At 42.1% G+C, this 21,282-nt stretch overlaps 1 protein-coding gene across 2 annotated transcripts; it reads left to right on the top strand.

Moving 5' to 3' along the window:
- Positions 1 to 958: 958 nt before the first annotated feature.
- LOC119802144 (transmembrane protein 184C-like) lies at positions 959 to 17,266 on the top strand. Of its 2 annotated transcripts, XM_038313082.1 has the most exons (10): positions 959 to 1,515; positions 4,647 to 4,777; positions 4,870 to 4,906; positions 6,500 to 6,705; positions 7,451 to 7,525; positions 9,443 to 9,536; positions 12,022 to 12,134; positions 15,225 to 15,324; positions 15,771 to 15,942; positions 16,420 to 17,266. In XM_038313082.1, exons 1-10 carry the CDS (start codon positions 1,387 to 1,389, stop codon positions 16,797 to 16,799), a joined length of 1,437 nt encoding a protein of 478 aa, XP_038169010.1. In that variant the 5' UTR covers positions 959 to 1,386; the 3' UTR covers positions 16,800 to 17,266. The 2 variants fall into 2 exon arrangements, with proteins under 2 accessions (XP_038169010.1, XP_038169011.1); XM_038313083.1 differs by lacking the exon at positions 4,647 to 4,777.
- Positions 17,267 to 21,282: the final 4,016 nt, after the last annotated feature.

A 21,282-nucleotide genomic window follows, 5' to 3' on the forward strand; every position in this document is an offset into this window, starting at 1 on the left:
AGACAGGGTTTCTCTGTAGCTTTGGAGCCTGTCCTGGAACTAGCCCTTTTAGACCAAGTATTTAAACATCAAGCATAATTCAAGGTCAGAGAAAATGTTTGGGCAATCCGTCACTTGAAACTTCTCACCTGGAAGTGGAAACTGCCTGTCTCTCAGTACTTTGAGCATATATGGGTAAAGAACATAGTATTGTGTTTGATTTCAGAAAATGACATTACAAGCTATATTCATGCGTCTAATTGGACACAGATGTTTGCTTGTTCCCTTGATTTAGAAAGACTTTACGACCCCATTTGTTATTGTTTTGCTTGCAAACCTATACAGCTAAAAGCTGAGTGCATAGAATGTGGTGTCAGAATACCAGTGAGTAGGACTTTTTAACACAATTTCCAAATGTGAACATATATTGACAGTTACTTCCAAATGAGATTTTCTTTTTAATGACTCTCCTACTTGGTTCAGAAATTATGCAGACAAATTCCTCCTTAGGGCTCAAACTCTAGCAACTGACTAAAATCTAAGCGAAAGTTTCCTAGTCTGTCTTTTTCCAGCTGGCTCCCGATTCCCCCCCTAAAGACAACTGGAGAGCCGTCTGGGAAAAAGGCTGTCTCAAGTTCCGCTCCACAGCGTTCACTAAATCTTTCCGTTAGGTGGAATAGAGTCTAAAGAATGAAGAAGGTGTTTGTGAAAGGGTCTCAGTTCCTACCACCCGCCTCAGGCTCCACTGAGACCCAGGAAGTCAGCGAAACCACTAATCCTCCACTTATCTCCCCTGCATCCCTCGCCCCGCCCTCCGGTAACCTAGGTTACAGTCACGCCCTTCCTCTGTAGCTGACCAATCATACAGGCTGATGTTAACGGGCAGGGTTGGCCTAGCTTGAAGCTCCCGGCCTGTCATTGGCTGTGACCATCTGAACGGAAACGGAAGTGGACTCATTTCTTTCGAAGATGAATTCCACTATTGTGGAAGTTCCGGAAGTGTGAGTGAGGAAGTCGCGGGCCGGGTGTTCCGGGGGGCGGAGACTCGCCTGCCAGAGCAGGGGGGAGGGAGTCGCTGGCTTCCAGCTGCAGGTGGGACCCCCCAGGTCACCCCGGCTGTCCTCGGGGCTATGGTGCAGCCGAGACTTTAGGCGACCCCCAGGTGTCGGCGACTGCGCCGCGGCGGACCGGGTGCATGCCGGGTAGCCGGCGAGGATGCAGCCCGCACCTGCGAGCATCCCGAGCGGCCGCCGCTGCGGCAGCCGCAACCACAGCGCGACCTGAGGACGCAGTGCCAGCGACTGCTGAATTTTCCCCTGTGGAGAGCCAGAGGAGGAAAAAAACAAAGAAAAGAAGCCAAAATCTCGGCTTGGTTCGTTTTTTGAGCTGTTCAAAACGAATTTGTTTATGAAAATGCCCTGCGCCTGTAATCGGAACAACTGGAGGCGATGGATCCGACCCCTGCTCGTACTTATTTACGTAATTTCCATCCTCGTCTCGGTTCCCTTCTGTGTTTGGGAACTTCAAAAACTAAAGGTAGGAGGGTCCAGCACCTCTACCCTTTCCTAGGCTAGTTGGCAGAATCCCTTTGTCTGCCCTCTCATGCTTGGGGTCTGAAAAACATTTCGTCTTTGAACATAGGGACTCGTCTGATTTCATTTTGCCGCTACAACTGGAGGTGGGACCAGGTGGAGAAAATAGTTAATGTTGCTGCTTAGAATGCTTTGCCGATACCCATCAATTCCCAGAGAACTCTTCTTGAAATCAGATCTGCTGTGCAGATATTGGTCTTAACCAGATAAACTACCTTGAAAGCTACGTTTTTGGATCTTAGAAGCTCTTCCTGAAAGGAAAGAATTCCTGTTAGTTTGACTAGCTAATTGTTTTTACGTTTGAAGTTATGTCTTTTAGTTTCCTTCTTTAATGGGATAAAGTCTCCTATAGACCATGCTCTTTGGAATTTGCCTTGTAGCCTAGAGTAATCCTCCAAGCACATTCTCAGCTCTTCTGATTATTGAACCCTGGGGATGGAACCCAGGGTTGTGTGCATTTGAGGCAAGCAAGCATCTCTCATCTGAGCGACATTCCCAGACTTGAAGTTACTCCTCAGTCAAGGGAAAAGTTTTACTAAAGTTCCTTGTATATTCATTTCTTCTTTCTTTCTTTCTCTCTCTCTCTCTCTCTCTCTCTCTCTCTCTCTCTCTCTCTCTCTCTCTCTCTCTCTCTCTTTCTCAGTCAAGGGAAAAGTTTTACTAAAGTTCCTTGTGTGTTCCTTTCTTTCTTTCTTTCTTTCTTTCTTTCTCAGTCAAGGGAGAAGTTTTACTAAAGTTCCTCTTTATTCATTTCTCCTTCCTTCCTTCCTTCCTTCCTTCCTTCCTTCCTTCCTTCCTTCCTTTCTTTTCTTAAATGTATTTGTTGGTGTATTTGTGGGATGACCCTGTTGTTGAGGTCAAAGGACAGACAAGTTGAGTGAGTTTGTTCTCTCCTTTCTTCTTGAGTGCTGAGTGAGGACGGAGCACAAGGGGTCAGTGCAGTGTTGGAGGCAAGCACCCTAGCGGCGCCATCTCTCTGACCCACCCTTCCTTATGTGTCGATGTCATGTTGTGACATTAGTAAAGCATTGCAGGCTGGATACCTAACATATCCATAATATATGTATAAAGGTAAGTTAAAATTATCAATTAATTAATAATCAGAAAGTACTTTTATTTAGAAACACTTATTTTGGAAGAGTTATGACATACCATTTAGATGACTCCCCCCCCCGTTTCATTGTGGAAAATATTTTAGTTAAACAATGTGTCTAGACGTATTTGTAGGGTGCTTTTGTTCACTAAACTTTTATTGGCTTCTCTTACAGTCCATATAGCTAGTTCAGGCTATTAAAATATGACATTAAATATTTCTCATTTGTTTTTAGCTTATTTGAAATTTGTTGTCCAAATTTGGGTATAGCAATCTTAATATAAATATAATTTCCTCATTTAGTAGTCCTTGGAATATAGTATAGGAAGGTAAGTGAAATGTGTACCATTTCTACTTAAGACTTCTCTTAGTTGTGAGCTGCAGTTTCAAAGCACCTCTAACCTTTCAGACCAATTCTGATCTGCAGTGTAAACTGCCAACACCCCAAGTCAAGTCCCTCCAGTCCTGATAGGGATGTCTAATGGAGGGTGTGCAGGTGAGCCTGTCATACTGCACTGGATATGCAAGTCTAGGCCTCAGAACCGCTTCAGCTGCAGATACTTGTCTTGTCTGTTCTCTCTGCCCTAAGAAAATGCCATAAACTGGACTGTGAAGATGGCTCAGCAGGTAACGCAATAGCCAGGCAAGCCTGACCCTGAGTTCGCCCTCTATAGCCAACATGAACGATGTCTATGGCAAGAGGAAGGTAGACACATAGTTGCCTAGAAGCTTGCCAGCTGTCTGGCCTGGCATATTTACCACAGCAGAGGACACAAGAGACACCCTGGCTCACAAGGTGGAAGGAGAGCTGATTTCCCAGAGCTGTCCTCTGACCTGCACACATGCACTCACACATGCACACCTGTACTCACACATGCACACCTGTGCCCACACCTGCACTCACATGCACACCTGTGTCTACACCTGCACTCACACACGTGAAAACACATGTTTATGAACTGAGTGCCTACAATAGGAATTTATCTTTTCACAGTCCTGAAAACCATTTTGGAGTCAGATATCATGGGGGCCAGAGGGGTTGCTCTCTGGGGAGGGTGCTCTCAGGTCACAGGTGGCCATGCTTTTTCTGAATCTTCAGGTTGTTGCCCGATCTCATTTTGCGATCACCAGCCCTATGAGACTATGACCTCATTTTACCTAACTCACTTCCCTTCAGCCTTCTGCCCAAATATGGCCGTTGGCATTCGAGGTTAGGTTTCAACCTCTGAAAGGGGAGCACACCTAGGTACTCCCCTAGGTGTACTCCTAGGTATGGTCAGACTTCAGTGTCCGCAGATAAAGAGTGCTTTAGATCAAGGACGCAGAGAAGGAACAGTGGCAAAGGACCCGGCACCAGTATTTCACAGGAAATTACAAAGAACAAAGTGAATGCCCGGGAAGGAGGGTTTCGGGGAACATTTTGGCTGGTGTCCATTGTTGCCACCCTGTCTCACGTTTCACAAGTAGAACGGTCATTGGGAGCTCAGTGATTTCACTGCAGTTGAAGGACTAAAGCCAGAACAGATTTGTTCGAGTGGGAATGTGTGCTAGAAACTTAGAATCCGGAGAATCTTTGAGTTTTGAAGATCTGACTCCGAAGGGCCCTGAGAAATGATAGCACAATGCGCAGAGAAGACTGAGGTTACAAAGGCTTTGTTTTGTGTTTGAGGTTAGAGGTATTAGCTAGAGCATATCCTCAAGAGCGCTCTCATTCATTCTGTAACTATGATTTTATTTAACCCTCTGAGAAATGCCGAGTACAGGAGATTCCCTCTGTGGACGAGGACACTGAGGCAGAGAGAAGTGCCCATGGCGCTGCCGTGCTGTGGCACGTGAAGTAAATCTTTTTAAAAAATTGTTACTAATTATTTTGGAAATGCCAAGCAGAATTAGAAATCAAATGAAAACCCAAGAAATAAAAATATTGAACTTTATAGTTTTAATATCAGAATCTAAACTAATGCGTTCTTTTGTTTTTCAAGGTTGGAATACACACTAAAGCATGGTTTATCGCTGGTATCTTTCTGCTGCTGACAATCCCTGTGTCCCTCTGGGGGATTCTGCAGCACTTAGTGCATTACACGCAACCAGAACTTCAGAAACCTATTATAAGGTCAAATCTTAATATATTTGCTACTACTAGTGTTGACGGACATAATTCATAAACATGATATTAAATGTTATTTTATGGTTTACTTTCAATAGGATTCTTTGGATGGTCCCAATATACAGTTTGGATAGTGTAAGTATATTTTATTGTATTGCATAATGAATTCTTGGGCTGGAGAGATGGCTCGCCCCCCCCCTCTCTTTCTCTCTCTCTCTCTCTCTCTCTCTCTCTCTCATTTTTGATATAGGGTCTCACTGTGTTTCTGGCTGTCCTGGAACTCACTCTGGAGACCAGGTTGACCCTGAACTTACAGAGGGCTCCCAGTCTTTTGACAGAGGTTCCTGTCTCCCCGAGTCCTACAGCTGTTCAGTCCCAAAGAAACACACAGACCTCTACATTAATTATGAACTGGTTGGCCTATTATCTCAGGCGTCTTATTAACTAATTCTTATATCTTACATTAGCTTGTAATTCTTGTCTGTGTTAGCCACATGGCTCAGTACCTTCTATCAGTGAGGCAGTTTCATCTTGTTTCCTCTGCAGCTGAGTGAGGACTGCAGCCTGAATCTTTCCTCTTCCCAGAATTCTCCTGTTCTCGTCGCCCCACCTATACTTCCTGCTTTATTAAAAAACAATTGACAGGGTACAGACCATTGTCCCACAGCACCAGTCTGTCTCCCTAGTGCTAGGATTAAAGGCATATACCACTGCAACTGGCTAAGCTCACTTTTTTTAATGTTGGCAAAGATGATAATGTAATGAAATATGAAGCTGTTTCAAATATCTTTAATGTGTAACTCTTTTCCTACTATTGTCTTAAAGACTGTTGTAGGTGTATTGCAGGGATGCATCTCTCACCACTCCTCTTTAATATATGCTTGGAATTAATAATAGTGACAGCCCTGGAGGTTGAGGAGATAGGGGTGCAGATAAGAGAACCTCCATGAGTTCAAGACCAGCCTGGTCTGTATAGTGAGTTCCAGAGTGCAGACCTGGGGTCAGGGGCTGTTTTACATGTTTCTGCTCCAGGGTTGGCTGAGCGCATAGATGCAGGTTCTCAAGGATCACTATCATGCTTTTCCATGATTAAGTTTTTATTTGTCACCTCACCCCCCAAAAGAGGAGAAAAGACTTTCCACAGTGGATGTAACTGCCCTGGTGGTTAGATATAAAGAAAATGGCTTCAGCCAGGTATTGTGTGGCACACATTTAATCCCATCCATCAGGTGGAACTCTGTGAGTTGGAGGCCAGCCTAGTAAGTTCCAGAATATCTGGGTTACATAGACTCTGTCTGAAAAAAAACAAAAACAAAAACAAAAAAAAAAAAAAAAAAAAAACAAAAAAGAAGAAAGACACACACAAACAGGTGTCTTTAGGAACATTTTCTGTGATCATTTTTTCCCTTAATTTCACATAATTTGAGAACGCATTTAGTTAACTTTTCTTTTTATATTTCTTATTTACCCCAGCACTTACCTGTTTTGTTAGCTGTATTGAAGCTGCTTGTTGCACATCAAGGCATGTGTTACAGGGCTGGGGATGCAGCTCAGTGATGGAATGCACCCTTGCATTCCCTGGCCTCCTCCCCAAGTGAATCCATTCTGGATTATGTTAGTTTGCAGCAAGCATGGGACACAATTTCCAGGCTCCAGAGTTAGCTTCTGTGAGTGGGGTGAATTCACATTGTGTCGAAGACAGGTCTTTAACGTCTTGTTTTCTCATAGTGGTTGGCTTTGAAATATCCCAAAATCGCCATCTATGTGGACACCTGGAGGGAGTGCTACGAAGCTTATGTCATTTATAACTTCATGATATTCCTTAACAACTACCTAGCAATCAGATTCCCCAACGTGATGCTACACCTGGAAGCTAAAGATCAGCAACAGCATCTCCCACCTTTGTGCTGCTGTCCACCCTGGGCTATGGGAGAGTAAGTATGTTTGTCTTCAGTGAGCCTCCGTGTGGGCTTTCAGTATCAGTCAGCTGTTTTTACTGTTAGTTGTTTTCTTTTTATGTTGCGAGTGATCACTCCGGTAGAAAAGTTCATCAGTGTATTGTAGGAGAAAACCTTAGAAAACATTTAGTCAGCATCCTTTTTACAGCTGGGAATAGGAACCTCCGTGACCTTATGTGTGGTCACACAGCTGGGACAAAATGACTGACAAGAGCAACGAAGGAACAGAGTTTGTGGGGCCAGTCCATTGTGGTGGGAAGGCACGTGGCCGGTGCACCTGCTGTCAGGAGGCCGAGGAAAGCCAGAGCTCAGCTCACCGCCACCTCTGTGCAGTTCAGGCCACAGCCTGGAGAATATGCTGCCACCCTCAGTGGCTCCCTTGTCCTAGGAAATCTTTCTGGGAACACATTCTTACATATGCACAGGTACACAGTTGATCTGTGCCTCAGTTTCTCTCCTGGAGTGTGTGTGTTAGACGTTTCTCTGTCAATTCTAGCAAAAAATTGTCTGAGATAATCGGGTCTATTTGGACCATTGATGAGCTCATTGGGTCCTGTTGATCTGGGGTATGTCATGGCAAGACTGGGAAACAAGGAAAGACCAAGGTCCCAGTACTTTCTACTCCTTCTGTTCCACGCCTTGTAAGTGACTTCCATTTCGAGGCTTTGAGATGCTCTGATGCCACTGAATAGTTGAGCTTTGGTGTTCTCTTCTCTTGCAGAATGCTGCTTTTTCGGTGCAAACTAGGAGTGTTGCAGTACACTGTGGTCAGACCGATCACCACTGTGACAGCGTTGTAAGTGTGACCTTTCTGGAGCTGGGTTTTTTTTTTTTTTTTTTTTATCTTCATGATACATGCCAGGTACTATAGCTCAGTTGATAAGAGTGTTTGCGTTGTATGCACAAAGCCTTGGGTTTAATTCCATCAAAACCAAGTGTAGGGATTCATGGCAAATAATCCTCGCACTTGTTGGTAGAGTCAGGAGAATTGAGAGTTCAAGGTCAGACTGGACCCTGTCTTAAAAAAATAATTTATCTTCTTAAATGGGAAAAAAACAAGTAGAAAATCAATGTTGATTAATAATGTAAATCCATATATAAAACCTGTTTTCTATTACAGTGAACAATGCAAGAATTGTCACAAGATTTGCATTCTTTTGAGAGCAGACTGTAAAACACGAAAAGTAAAATCTCCTTTGTCTTAACCAAACAGGTTTATTATTAACCTTGTTAAGAGTTATTAGGAGCTGGGCGGTGGTTACACACACCTTTAATCCCACCACTTGGGAGGCAGAGGCAGGAGAATCTCAGTGAGTTCAAGACAGTCTGGTCTACAGAGTGATTTTGAGGACAGCCAGGGCCACACAGAGAAACCCTCTCTCAAAAAAAAAAAAAGTTTATTAGGAGCACTGTCTTTTGTTACAAGGAGCAGAGGGGTGGGGGAGACTTGTTTGTCCTGGCCTCCCGGCTAACTTACACCTGAAATAACCACACAGAAACTATTAATGAAAACTGCTTGGCCATTAGCTCTAACTTCTTATTGGCTAACTCTTTCATTTTAGTTTAACCCATCTCCATTAATCTGTGTATTGCCACATGGAAGTGCCATACCGGAGATTCTAATCAGCGTCCACCTCAGGCGGAGGACCCATGGCTTCTCTCTGACTCTGCTTTCTTCCTCCCAGCATTCAGTTCTGTTTTCTCCATCTACCTAAGTTGCGCCCTATCAACTAGGCCAAGGCATTTTCTTTATTCGTTAACCAATGAAAGCAGCACACAACACACAAACAGAAGGAACTCCTACACCAGTCTTTTACTGGTGCCACCTTTCATCCCAGCACTGAGGAGGCAGAGGGAAGCAGCTCTCTGTGAGTTTGGCCAGCATGGTCTACACAGACCAAGTCTCAAACACAGACAAAAACCATTTGATGTCCAATTATGAAACATAATCAAACTACCTCAGAAATGCTCCCTTAAAAAAATCCTAAGTGTCAATTTATATGATTCCTCTCTTAGACCTCAAAGTTCTATAGCTCACAAAGTAAAGACAGCCACGCTGAAACAAACCAGGTCAGCTCTTTATTCTGCCCTCGAGCTGGAGCGGTTTATGGCTTATGCTTTGTTTGCTGCTTAGAAACTAGACGAGCGCATAACCCAGTACTTGTGCTAAAAATTACTTTGGGGGCAGGTGTGTCTGGATCTGCAGATATGCATCTGCCAGGTAGTTTACAGGGAAAAGGTGAGCTGGAATCAATGTTTATCTGTCACACTTTGCAAAATCAGGCCTTGTCTTTTGGAGTTAGTGATGATTCTCTAGTTTAATGATGCTGAGTTTGTCATTCCTTTAAGGTAGAAGGAATAATCATATCATACACATCTAGAAGAATGTTCCTCTGTCTGTGACCAGAGTCAAGAGATGGTCCATAGCGTTGCTGAAGTAAACAGTGTTGGAATTCTTAAGTGTGTTTTCAGGGCTGAGAGCACACAGTGGTTAAGAGCACCCCGTACTCCTGCAGAGGACTTGGGTTCAGTAAAATCTAGGGCCAGCATGGCCAACACCCTTTTCTAGCCACCAAAGACACCACACACACACATTGTGCACAGGGCTGCATGCAGTGAAACATTCATATACATGAAATAAGTCTCTAAAGAAGACATATTAAAATATGGGTTTGCTTGATTAGTCATAATGTTGATTTTTGCCATTTTTAAGGGTATGTGAGATTGTTGGTGTCTACGATGAAGGGAATTTTAGTTTCTCCAACGCTTGGACTTACTTGGTTATATTAAATAATCTGTCACAAGTGGTAAGTAAATCATCATTCCTCATAGCTGTACTAAGTTAGTTTCTGTTGCTGAGTATTATCAGGCACTTTCTTGAGAAAAATATTACTTTTAAATTTGTATATGGAACTTGAAACAGCATTAATATATATAAAAGTACAGTAATGTGTTCATGAATGATTGGTGATTACATGCACACCTGTTTGCCCTTGTTACTGTGTAGTTGTGGATAAAAGCATTGTGTGCTTCTAAATAAGCAGAACAACACAATCAACCTGTTCAGTTAGAGGGAACATTAATGTTGCAAATGGAAGGATTCACCAGGTGGTGGTGATACAGTCCTTTAATCCCAGCATAAAGACAAATCTCTGAGTTTGAGACTAGCTGGGTCTATAGAGTGAGTTCCAGGACAGCCAGGGCTACACAAAGAAACCCTGTCTCAAAACAAAAAGAAGAAAAAAAGAAAAGAAAAAGAAAGAACCCAATTGTCTGATCTGTATTTAGAATTAAAGGAAAATAAAGACTGAAGATTTTTGGGTTTCTGTTTGTTTTGATTTTTCTCTGTGTAACAGTCATGGCTGTCCTGGAACTTGCTTTATAGACCAGGCTGGCCTCAAACTCACAGAGATCTGCCTTTCTCCACCTCCCAAGTGCTGGAATTAAAGGCATGCACCACCACTGCCCTGCCAAGACTGAAGTTTAAAAAAAAATGGGTGCTGGTCTAGGAACTTAAGGGCTGTAAGGGGTGTCTTTGGGTGGTGGTGCTTCCTACAGTGTAGTAACTGAAATACAGTGGCCCACACACAGTGTTGGAAGTTTATAATGGTTCCGGGCATGGCAGCGCATGCCTTCAATCCCAGAAGGTGGGAGGCAGGGGCAGGCGGATGTGAGTGTGAGGCCAGCGTGGTCTACAAAGTGAGTTCCAGGACAGCCAGTGCTACACAGAGAAACCCTGTCTCAAAACACCCAAAACAAACAAAACAATTTTTAATGGAAATAAATGTGTTATATCTCCAGAGATTTCCCTCATGTTTGCCTTCATGACCCGTAGTCCTATTTTTGGAAATGAAGTCTAAAGAAATGGTCAGAAGTGCTTTTTCCTTCTGGGGTGTAATACCTATGACAAGAAAGGACTGGAAATGCTCTTCATTGGGTGGGCATAGTTTGTTCTTCCCATTGGCATTTAGATAGATATTAAAAGTAAAACTTAAGAAAAACACACAAAAGTTAGCTACTTTTAGTTGCAAACAATATTGGGGAACAAAATTTTCCTTTAGTTCATGACAGATGTTAGAAAATTGGGTTGTGACTGGTGGAATATGGAGTGTTTGCCTAGCACACATAGCCCCGGGTGTGATCCCAGCCTAAGAGGGTAACAGTTCCTATGTACAGAGAAATGGCTCAGTGCCGACAGTCAGTTTGTTTTGGTTTTTGTTGTTGCTGTTGCTTTTGAGTTTTTGAGAAGGGTTTCTTAATAGTTTTGGAGCCTGTTGTGAAACTTGGTCTGTAGACCAGGCTGGCCTTGAGCTCACCAAGGTCCACATGCCTCTGCCTCCTGAGTGCTGGTATTAAAGGTGTGTGCCACCACCGCTAGGCCCTCGATTTCTTTTTTAACAGTACTAGAGCTAGAACCCAGGGCCTGTGAGTGTAGGACACGCACCTTGCTTGGCCCTGACTCCACTACAAGGATCTGAAGAAGGAGCCTTACTGCTTTCCTATGCTGGAGTAGTTTAAATGAGCATAAAGTGTCTTATCATTGATGCTTCTTGGTGTTGAAGTCCTGGTTGGTTATTAAGACTTGAAGTAAAATGCTTTGAAGTAAAAGGTCACTAAAATATTTTTCCTGGTATCTCTCAGAGTATAATTGTTACAAACACATTCACAAGAACTATATCACATGACATCATACAAATTTATAGCATAATTTGTAATTCTCAAAATACAGATCTGTAAAAGAAAAAAAAAAAAAGAACTGACTCTAAAGTCATGAACATTTATTCTAAGAAGTCAGGCCAGCTAGACTAACAGACTTCTCTCAGGGAAATTTGTATGATGAAGATTTCATGGTCACAATTTTATTGAAACCGTACTTATCTAATGTGTTGATTTATAAACCGTGTATGTGTGTGTTGTGTAAATGTTACACAAGAGACTAGCTAATAATAATAATTGAGTTTTTATAAAAGTGATGGTAATCTTTGTTTAAAAGCTTAACAGGTATGTTTCCCTTTTGACTGAAGGAAATCTTTTCTTCTGCTCATGTCATTTGTTTATTGCTTGAGTTACAGTATGTGAATACTTAGAAACATGTTCAGAAAAAAATGGTACATATGTCTTGAGAAATTTCACATGTATACCTCTGCAGTAACATATTAAAGTCACTAAAACATTGACTAATCAGCCTTAAGTTCCATGTGGAATGTTCCTGTAGAGCAGGCTCTGGTTTCAGCTTTAATAGTCAACCCTGTCTTCCTACTGCAGAGTGAGGAATGTTGCTTTTGTTTCTAGTTTGCCATGTACTGCCTCCTGCTGTTTTACAAAGTTCTGAAAGAAGAGCTCAGCCCTATAAAACCTGTTGGCAAATTTCTTTGTGTCAAACTGGTAGTCTTTGTCTCATTCTGGTAAGTATTGTGTGCTCTTAAATATTCTTTCTTTATAAATGCCAATAAAACTGTTGTTTAAGGGAATTTTTTTTTTCAGTAATGTAAAGACAATGCCAGACTCAGTGGTGCCTACCTGTGGTCCCAGCCCTTAGGAAACTGAGGCAGGACCACCAGTTCAAGGCCAGCCTGAACTGGGCAGACGTCCTTGGGCTGGAGAGAGGCTCAGCAGTTAGAGTTTGCTGCATATCCAGAGGACCATAGTTTGTCCCCAGCAGCCGTGAATGGCGACTCACAGCCTCATGTCACTCTAGTTCAAGGGACCTAAAGCCCTCTTCTGACCTCTGTGACACATGCACATACTTGCACAGTCTCAGTCTCTCTCCGTCTCTCTGTCTCTCTGTCTCTCTGTCTCTCTCTCTCTCTCCCCCTCTCTGTCTCTCTCTCTCTCTCTCTCACACACACACACACATGAAATTTTTTTTAAAGATTTATTTTTTTATTATGTATACAAAATTCTGCCTCCATGTATGCCTGCAGGCCAGTAGAGAGTGACAGATTTCATTACAGATGGCTGTGAGCCACCATATGGTTGCTGGGAATTGAACTCAGGACCTTGGGAAACTCTTAACCACTGAGCTGTCTCTCCAGCCTGGAAATTTTTTTTAAACCCATCTGTTTAGCTTTTGTAAGATTTAAAAAAACAGGCCTGGAAAGATGGCTCAGCAGATAAGAGCCCTTGCAATTCTTTCAGAGGATCTGGGTTTAGTTCCCAGCACCAACAAAGTTAATGGTCACAACCCTCTGCAATTTCAGATCCAGCTTATTCTAATGCCCTCGTCTGGTATCTGCAGATACTGTACTTGTATACACATATGCAGGCAAAACTCACACAAAATAAATATTAAAAAACAGCTTTTTGAAATATGTTTAAAATATAATCTTAGTCATGTGTCGTGGCATATACCTGTAGTCCCAACACTCAGGGTAAACCAAAAGAATCTCACATTGAGTTTGATGACAGCCTGCTCTCTATAGCAAGTTGTAGATTAGCCTCTGCCACAGTGTGTGATCTTGTATCTAAATAATCAAAAAGTAGTCAAATGGCCACTATGACATTTAAAAGATGAAGATAATTTGAGATAGCCTAACTATCTTGATACCATCATTAAAATTATAGTTCTGCTGGGTGTGGTAGTGTACCCTTTAATCCCAGCACTCCCCGGGGAGGCAGAAGCAGGTGGTTCTCTATGAGTTAAAGGCTAGCAGGGTCTACATAGCAAGTGTGAGGCCAGTCAGAGGTACATAGTGTGACCCTGTCTCAAAATGAATAAAATAAATTGTTTAAAATTATGATTGTCATTAATAAAACAGTATCAGTTTAGGAGAAGTCGTTTAATGGCATGGGGAAATGTTTATCAGTGTGTGTTCTTTAAAATACAAGGTAGGATTGGAGATACATTTGAGTGTCCGCATAGTGTATACAAGGCCCTACTGTCTGTCCTCGGTGTCACAAAGCAAACAAACAAACCTAGACATGGTGCTAGATTAGTAACAGGCTAAGTAATAAGAGTTACATAGATGCCGGGCGGTGGTGGCGCACGCCTTTAATCCCAGCACTCGGGAGGCAGAGGCAGGCGGATCTCTGTGAGTTCGAGGCCAGCCTGGTCTACAAGAGCTAGGTCCAGGACAGGCTCTAAAAAAGCTGCAGAGAAACCCTGCCTTGAAAAACCAAAAAAAAAAAAAAAAAAAAAAAAAAAAAAAAAAAAAAAAAAAAAAAAAAAAAAAAAAGAGTTACATAGACAGATGTATCTAGTTTAGCAGTTCAGTAAGGGGAAAAGAGAAAAATTCATGGAATTGCACTGCCAGAGCAGTGATTAGCATATGAGGGCACACATCATGTGCAGTCTTCTACAGACGTAATTTATGCTATGAAAACTTCTGGGACTCAACAGTTTTCTAATTCAGATAACCCATAAGCTGGCAGGATAGCTCAGCAGGGAAAGGCCCTTGCTGTGCACACCAAAGAACTGAGATTGATCCCCAGCACCCTTGTAAAAGCAGAAGTAGAGAACCCAGCTGCCCTCAGTACCCTGCCACACTAATCATAAAGGGAGGGGGATGAGACAGAGTAGTAGAGCTGCAGCATGGGTCAGCAGGAAAAGAGGCTTGCCGTTGCCAACGTGACGAGGGGAGTTCCACCCAAGAGCCCACGGTAGAGGGAAAGAAATGGTGCCAGCGGTTGTCCTCTGATCTCACATACACGGCCGAAAATTAGTCATTTTTTTTTTGATCCTAGTAATTATCCAGGTATGATGGCATGTGCCTTTAATCTCAGCACTTGGGAGGCAAAAGTGGCCAGATCTCTTGTGTTCAAGGCCAGGTTGGTCAACATAGCAAGTTCTAGAACAATCAGGGTTGCATAGAAAGACCCTGTATCTAAATAAATAAATAATAAAGTCCTAGTAGACACATGTAAGCACACTGTTAGAGCTCAGAATCTAATTATTTGTACATGTTTTCAAAACAAAAAATAAATCAATCAAATGCTGAACTTCTGAGAATACATAATGAAATTCATCTTATGAAGCTAATACATTTGTAAGGCAAGGTGCATATATTTAATGTAAACACATTTTGTTTAAGAGTATGTCCTGAAGGCAGGATAGTTTGGAGTCCTAGGATACACTGAGGCCTTAACTGTTTGTGGTTGCGTATTTTAATCTTTTTGTGTGTATGTTATGTATGTGTTTATTGTGAGTGGGAACATGCCCATGTCATGTACGCATGTGGAGATGAGGAGCTTTGAGCATCTGTGTCTTGCATTGAGGTGAGGGTCTCTTAATTGTTCACTGTACACACATAAGGCTTGCTGGCCTGCGGTCTTCCCCAGACTGTGTGTCTCACCTCTCAGCTCCCCTCAGGAACGCTGGTTTACGTGTGTGTGCTACATGCCAGCCTTACTGGGTTCTGTGCTTCTCACTTAGGACCTTCCTCACACTTGTACAACAAGTGCTTTGCCTACTGAGCCACCTCCCTAGCCCCTAATTGCATAAAACAGCTGGTCATTTCATGATTTAGATTTGACATTTACCTCTTCTTGACATCCAGGCAAGCAGTGCTTATAGCTTTGTTGGTTAAGGTTGGCGTTATTTCAGATAAGCGTACGTGGGAATGGCAAAGTGCCGAAGCTGTGGCCACAGGCCTGCAGGTAAGTAGGGCTGTCTCTGAACTCGGGGGGGGGGGGGGGCAGGGGAGGGGTGTTACTGTTTAAGCTATTTAATGCAGTGATGCCTAGAACCTGCCAATGTGCAAACAGTGGGCAAGACTGTTAGCTTACTCTGTAGTGAGGAGCGAGAACCCGAGAGAAACGGCCCATAGGGACTGATTGGTACTGATTTTATTCCTGGTCCGCTTATGTCTGCATGGCTCCTTTCAGTGCTTGTGTAATGCCTTGAGAAATTCTTGAGTGAGGGAAAGCACAAGAGACACAAATCTTGCTTGTCATGTTATGAAGTGTGCGGGGGGTGTTGAAAAGGGAATATAATTTGGATTATATTTCAAATTTATTGACACTCTAAGTAACTTTGAAAAGTTAGCACTTTGAAAAATTAGATCGAAGCCCAAAGATATTTGATATTTGTGTGGCTGTTGTAGGATTTCATCATCTGCATCGAAATGTTCTTCGCGGCCATTGCCCATCATTACTCCTTCTCCTATAAACCCTACGTGCAAGAGGCAGAGGAAGGCTCGTGCTTCGACTCCTTCCTCGCCATGTGGGATGTGTCAGATATCAGAGATGATATTTCTGAACAAGTGAGACGTGTCGGTAGGTAACAGCTGTTTAACTTGTGTTAGTGTAAGTGTGTATATTGGGAAGGTAGGTTTGTGTATGTGCACGTGGGGTCAGAGTTGAACCTCAGGTGTGGTCCCTCGGGATGTTCAGCTTGGGTTTTGGAACAAGGTCTCTCGCTGTCCTGGGGCTCACAGATTCAGCTAGGATGGCTGACCAGAGAGCCCCAGGGATCCTATCTCTGCCTTGCTAGCACGGGGACTACAAACATGCCCAGCTTTGTACCCGTGCTGAGGATCGAACTCATGTCTTCATGCTTGTGTGGTACCCTGACCTAAATACGTAAAATAAGGTCATTTACTCTAGTAATTTAAGAAATGAGAAAATATGGAAAGCAGTGCCATTACAGGCTCTTCAGATTTGGGGAAGCCAAAGGGGGAAGGGAGTGGTTATAGAATTATGTTTACAGTAGTAAAAATAACTTTCGGCTATTAATTTTATATTGTCTTATAGGGAGAACAATGCGAGGTTATCCCAAAAAAAATTGTTTTCCCGGAGACCCAGAGCATACTGAACACACAAGTCTGCTCTCCTCATCGCCATGTGATGCAGGTTCTCCAGGTTCAAGGATATCCTCGCCCCAGGGCCAGTATCAGGGCTTTGGACACACGATTACTACCCAGAATGTAGCTGCTGCAGCCAAGCTCTGTAAAGACATGATGATTGACATCCCAGAAGAGCAGGGCCCTCCTGACGTTGTAGGCCAATATCCAGACCTGGAAGACAGAGTTTCGTCACAGGACACGCTCTCTGCAGACCAGCTTTCTGAAGACGCCATGAATGACATCCCAGATGAACAGAAGAAGCTCCTTGACACATCTGCAGACTCCTAGAGAGCTGCCACAGTCCTCTTTTTGTATAGGACAAGATCTGGACAGTTTAGAATGTTGGAAAATTTTAAAGATAGGCAAAAGCCAGATATAACTACTCTATAATATACACATATATAATACTAATACCTATATGTTAGTATATATATATGTTTGTATATGTTTTATATATAACAAATAATATTTAAATTTCCTAGGCTTTGGCTTTCTTAAACTGTTAGGGTATCATATATTCAAACAGTAGGTAACAACTTCAGCTGAATGCTCTTGCATTTCTCAAGAGGATGGACATTTGAAAATAAAATAATAAAAAAATCAGTGCTTCTTACCACTGCATGAATTTAATGCTCTGGACTAAAAATGTAAATATAAAATTCAGATTAATTTAATCATAATCATGTGCCATTTAAGTTTACATAATTATTCTTCAATTACATGTCTTTCAATAAATCTGATACCATTTTCTGAAATTCTTACATGTCTTAGTCTTTTACTCTTTTTTGGTTTTTTGTTTTGTTTTTGTTTTCTTCTTCTTTTTGAGACAGGGTTTCTCTATGTATCCTGGCTGTCTTGGAACTTCTTCTGTAGACCAGGCTGACCTTGAACTCAGAACAACCTGTGTTAGGACTAGAAACATGCACCACCACTTGGCTGTGTCTTACGCTTTAAACATAAATTCTTAATGCTTTAACAAAAATTTCTTGATTAGAAGTCCCAAATTTCTAAGAAATTTTTGAGCCAGACTTAATGGTGTACCCAGCACTCAGGAGGCACAGGTGGCGGGACTTGATAGTTCTAGTTCAGCCTGGTCTAGGCCAAAGATGAAAACAAATCACTGGTCAAAGTCCAAACCACTTCTGAGGAAAGTTGGACACATGGTCCGTCCTGATTTGAAATACAAGCTGGGTGCCATGATTCATGTCCCTGTCATCCCAGCATATGAGGCTAAGGCAGAAGTGTCATCTGAGCCCCATGTTTAAGATTGGCCTGAGCAACATAGTGAGAAACACACACATACAATACACCACATGCTTCAAGAAAAAATTGTTAGAGAACTCAGTGATCAAGAGCGGTAGCTAGAGAGTTGGCTCAGTGGTTAAGAACACTAGTTGCTCTCCCAGAGGACCTAGGATTGATTTCCAGTACCAACATGGTAGCTCACAACCATCTGTGACTGTAGTTCTAAAAAATTTAGTGTCTTGTTCTAACCAATGCAGGCACCAGGCATGCCCACTGGTGCACAGATAAACATATAGGCAAAATGCCCAAACACAAATGGAAGTGTTTTAAGGAAAAAAAAAAATGTGAAACTAAGTAAAACCAGACAATTGGAACAAAATGGAAAGTTCAAGATAGTTGCTGACAAGAGCACCAGATAGGCATACTAAGGAAAAAAAAAAAAAAAAAAAAAAAAAAAAACAGCTTCCATCCAGGGAATTGTCCAAGGAAGTCTGGATTCCACATACCGAAGGATGAAACTGGACCCTCATTTACACCAGACACCAAAATCAACTCACTGTGTAAGACACAGATGTAACTTGAGACTTTGAGAATATTATACCGTCAGAAGGTACCATGCAAGCTTCCAAAGTCGTACACAGCTATGACAACCTCAACAATAACCCCATGGCATGATAACCCTAGGGATGCAATAGTGGCATGCATATTTGATTTGGACCTAAGATCTCTTCAACAAGAGGGAAACCATGCCTGGTACTGGAAACCTAGCTAACTACTCAGTGCTAGTAATTATCGGAGGAGCATCTACAACCACTAATTTATGACACCAGCCTAATCCCTAACAAAAATCTATAAACATCTGTCCTTATACCCACAGATAATTGTAGTTTTTACCCCTCAACAAGGGAATTTATCTACAACAGACTATTACAGAAAATCATAACCAAACATGCAGAGTTGTGGGTCCCAGTCCCAATGGTTAAATCTACAAAACATTCCTACACCTAAGGTTGAGGGGACATTGTGGAAGAGGGTGGAGGAAGTATGAGATCCAGAGGATCAGGGACTTTGCTGTGAGATTGTGGCTCCAGGTAATGTCAGAATCTACACTCACAAAGTCTCACCAACATGGCTATCCAAATGTGAGCTGAACAAGGACAATACCAAAGGACAAACCAAACTGGACAGGGAAAATCCCACAAGACCTCAACCCTACACAAAACAATAGGCAACTGAGGAAAACTGGAAGTAGGAGAGGTGGTTTTTTTTTTTTTTTCATAAAAAAGCACAATAATTGGTTGTCTGTCTTTCTTTCCATGCATGGCCCCGACACTGTATTGCCTGCCATATCTAGAGCTCCCATAAGAGCAAGACAAGTATGTAAATTAAAAGCTTCTGCAGAGCAAAGAAAACATATCAGTGATACAGAGATACATGCTGGGACAAAGACTTACAAACAGTATCTACTTAAAAGGAGTTAATAGCTATTTTTTAAAAAAGCAAAAAACTCATACAGCTCAGTAATAGAAAAGCTGAACAACCTTTTCAATAAAACAAAAATAACCAGCAGGTGCTGTCTGTTTCTTTGTGATTGTGGACAATATGACAAGCCTTTTCACATAGCTGCCACCATGCCACAGGACTGTATCCCTCTGTAGGCCTTCACACTATCTGCACTGAGAGCTGTGCACTTGGCTCCAGCCAGGCCCCACATTAAGGCTCGTTTCTTTGCTGCTTTTAGTGCAGCCTCTTGATGTGGAATGTCCTTCTGTATATGTGTTGCTTTTAGTGGCTGTTGAATAAAGTTGTTTCAGCCAATGGCTTAGCAGAATAAAACCAGGCAGGAAATGTGAACAGAGATATACAGAAAGAGTAGGCAGAGCCAAGAAGACACAATGTAGTTGCTAAAGGAGAAAGGCACTAGAAACTTACTGGTAAGCCACAGCCTCATGGTGATACATAGGTTAATAGAAATGGGTTAATTTAAGATGTAAGAGCTAGCTAGGAATATGTCTGAGCCATTGGCCAGTGTTGTAATTAATGTTAGCAGCAAATGCCTTGTAGCTCTTTTAAGAGGCCCTGCCACCAACACCAAACACTCAAATGCTGTTTAAAAGCAGCCATCAGCATGCTTCTTGGTACTGGTATGGACCTAGAAACTCCACTGAGCTGTGGTAAAAAAAAAAAAAAAAAAAAAAAAAAAAAAAAAAAAAAAAAAACGTGGCTCCCACCAATACCCCCTCCATGAGGTGGGACTCTCAGGAAGCCAAGGAATGAGACAGATCCAGTCACCAAAACTGCAGCACTAATCCCAGCCATATCATTTAGCAGATTAAAGACTCAAGGTCAGAAAAAGATAAAGGTATACAAGACAGATTCAGACAAAAAAAGATACTCTAATGGTTTTTACAGTGTGTTTAAAAAATATGCATGGGGCCGGGTCCCAGCACTTGGGAGGCAGAGGCAGGTGGATTTCTGTGAGTTCAAGGCCAGCCTGGTCTACAAGAGCTAGTTCCAGGACAGACTCTAAAACTACAGCGAAACCCTGTCTCAAAAAACCAATACACAGGGGGCTGGAGAATGGCTCAGTGGTAAGAGCTTGCCTGCTCTTCCAAAGGTCCTGAGTTCAATTCCCAGCAACCACGTGGTGGCTCACAACTATCTGTAATGAGGTCTGGTGCCCTCTTCTGGCCTGCAGGCATACACACAGACAGAATATTGTATACATAATTAATAAATTTTTTTAAGAAAAACAATATACACACAGAGGCTTGAGAGAGAAAAGGAAAAGGATATAAAAAGTTCTAAAAAAAGGAAAAAGAAATAGAGTAGTCAGATGTGGTGGCACACACCTTTAATTCCAGCACCTGGGTTGCAGAGGCAAGTGGAGCTCTGTGAGTTCAAGGCCAGCCTGGTCTAGAGTGAGATTCAGGACAGCCAGAGCTACACAGAGAAGCCCTTCTCAAAAAACTGAAAGTTTAAAAACAAAAGAAATAGAGTAAAAACAAAACAAAACAAAAAGCCAGGTAAAGATGGAAAATACACAGAGTCTGGATTGTGTATATTATTGTGTTTTCTTTGAATTTTTTGACTGTTAATGAGTTAACTGCTGAAGACATTTGATTCTGGGGCTACTAAGCCAAACCAACATATATATTTTAAAAGTATTTTGACTTCAAAATTTGAGTCTAAGGATATGTTACTTTGGTAAAGAGGTTCTGCTTTTGTTTCCACAGAAGATGAGAACCTGTGGATTCCTTCTAGGTTAGTGTGGTTTGATGGAACAAGACCCCCAGAAAGGTCTCCTGAAACACTAAAATACTTTGTCCACCAAACAACAGGAAACAGTTTGAAGAAAACTATGCCCAAATTCCCAAATGATTGTTTATAAATGTTCTATTTTCATTTAATGAAAGTTGTTTATAAATAAATAATGGTCACAGTTAATTTCTAAAAAAAAAATAAGGGGAGATGATAGTATGGATTTTTGGTTTACTGATACCAAAATTAAAGTCAGTTTTGTTTT

This window comes from Arvicola amphibius, chromosome 15 (genome assembly GCF_903992535.2).
Source record: "Arvicola amphibius chromosome 15, mArvAmp1.2, whole genome shotgun sequence".
In the NCBI taxonomy this organism is placed as follows: Eukaryota; Metazoa; Chordata; class Mammalia; order Rodentia; family Cricetidae; genus Arvicola; species Arvicola amphibius.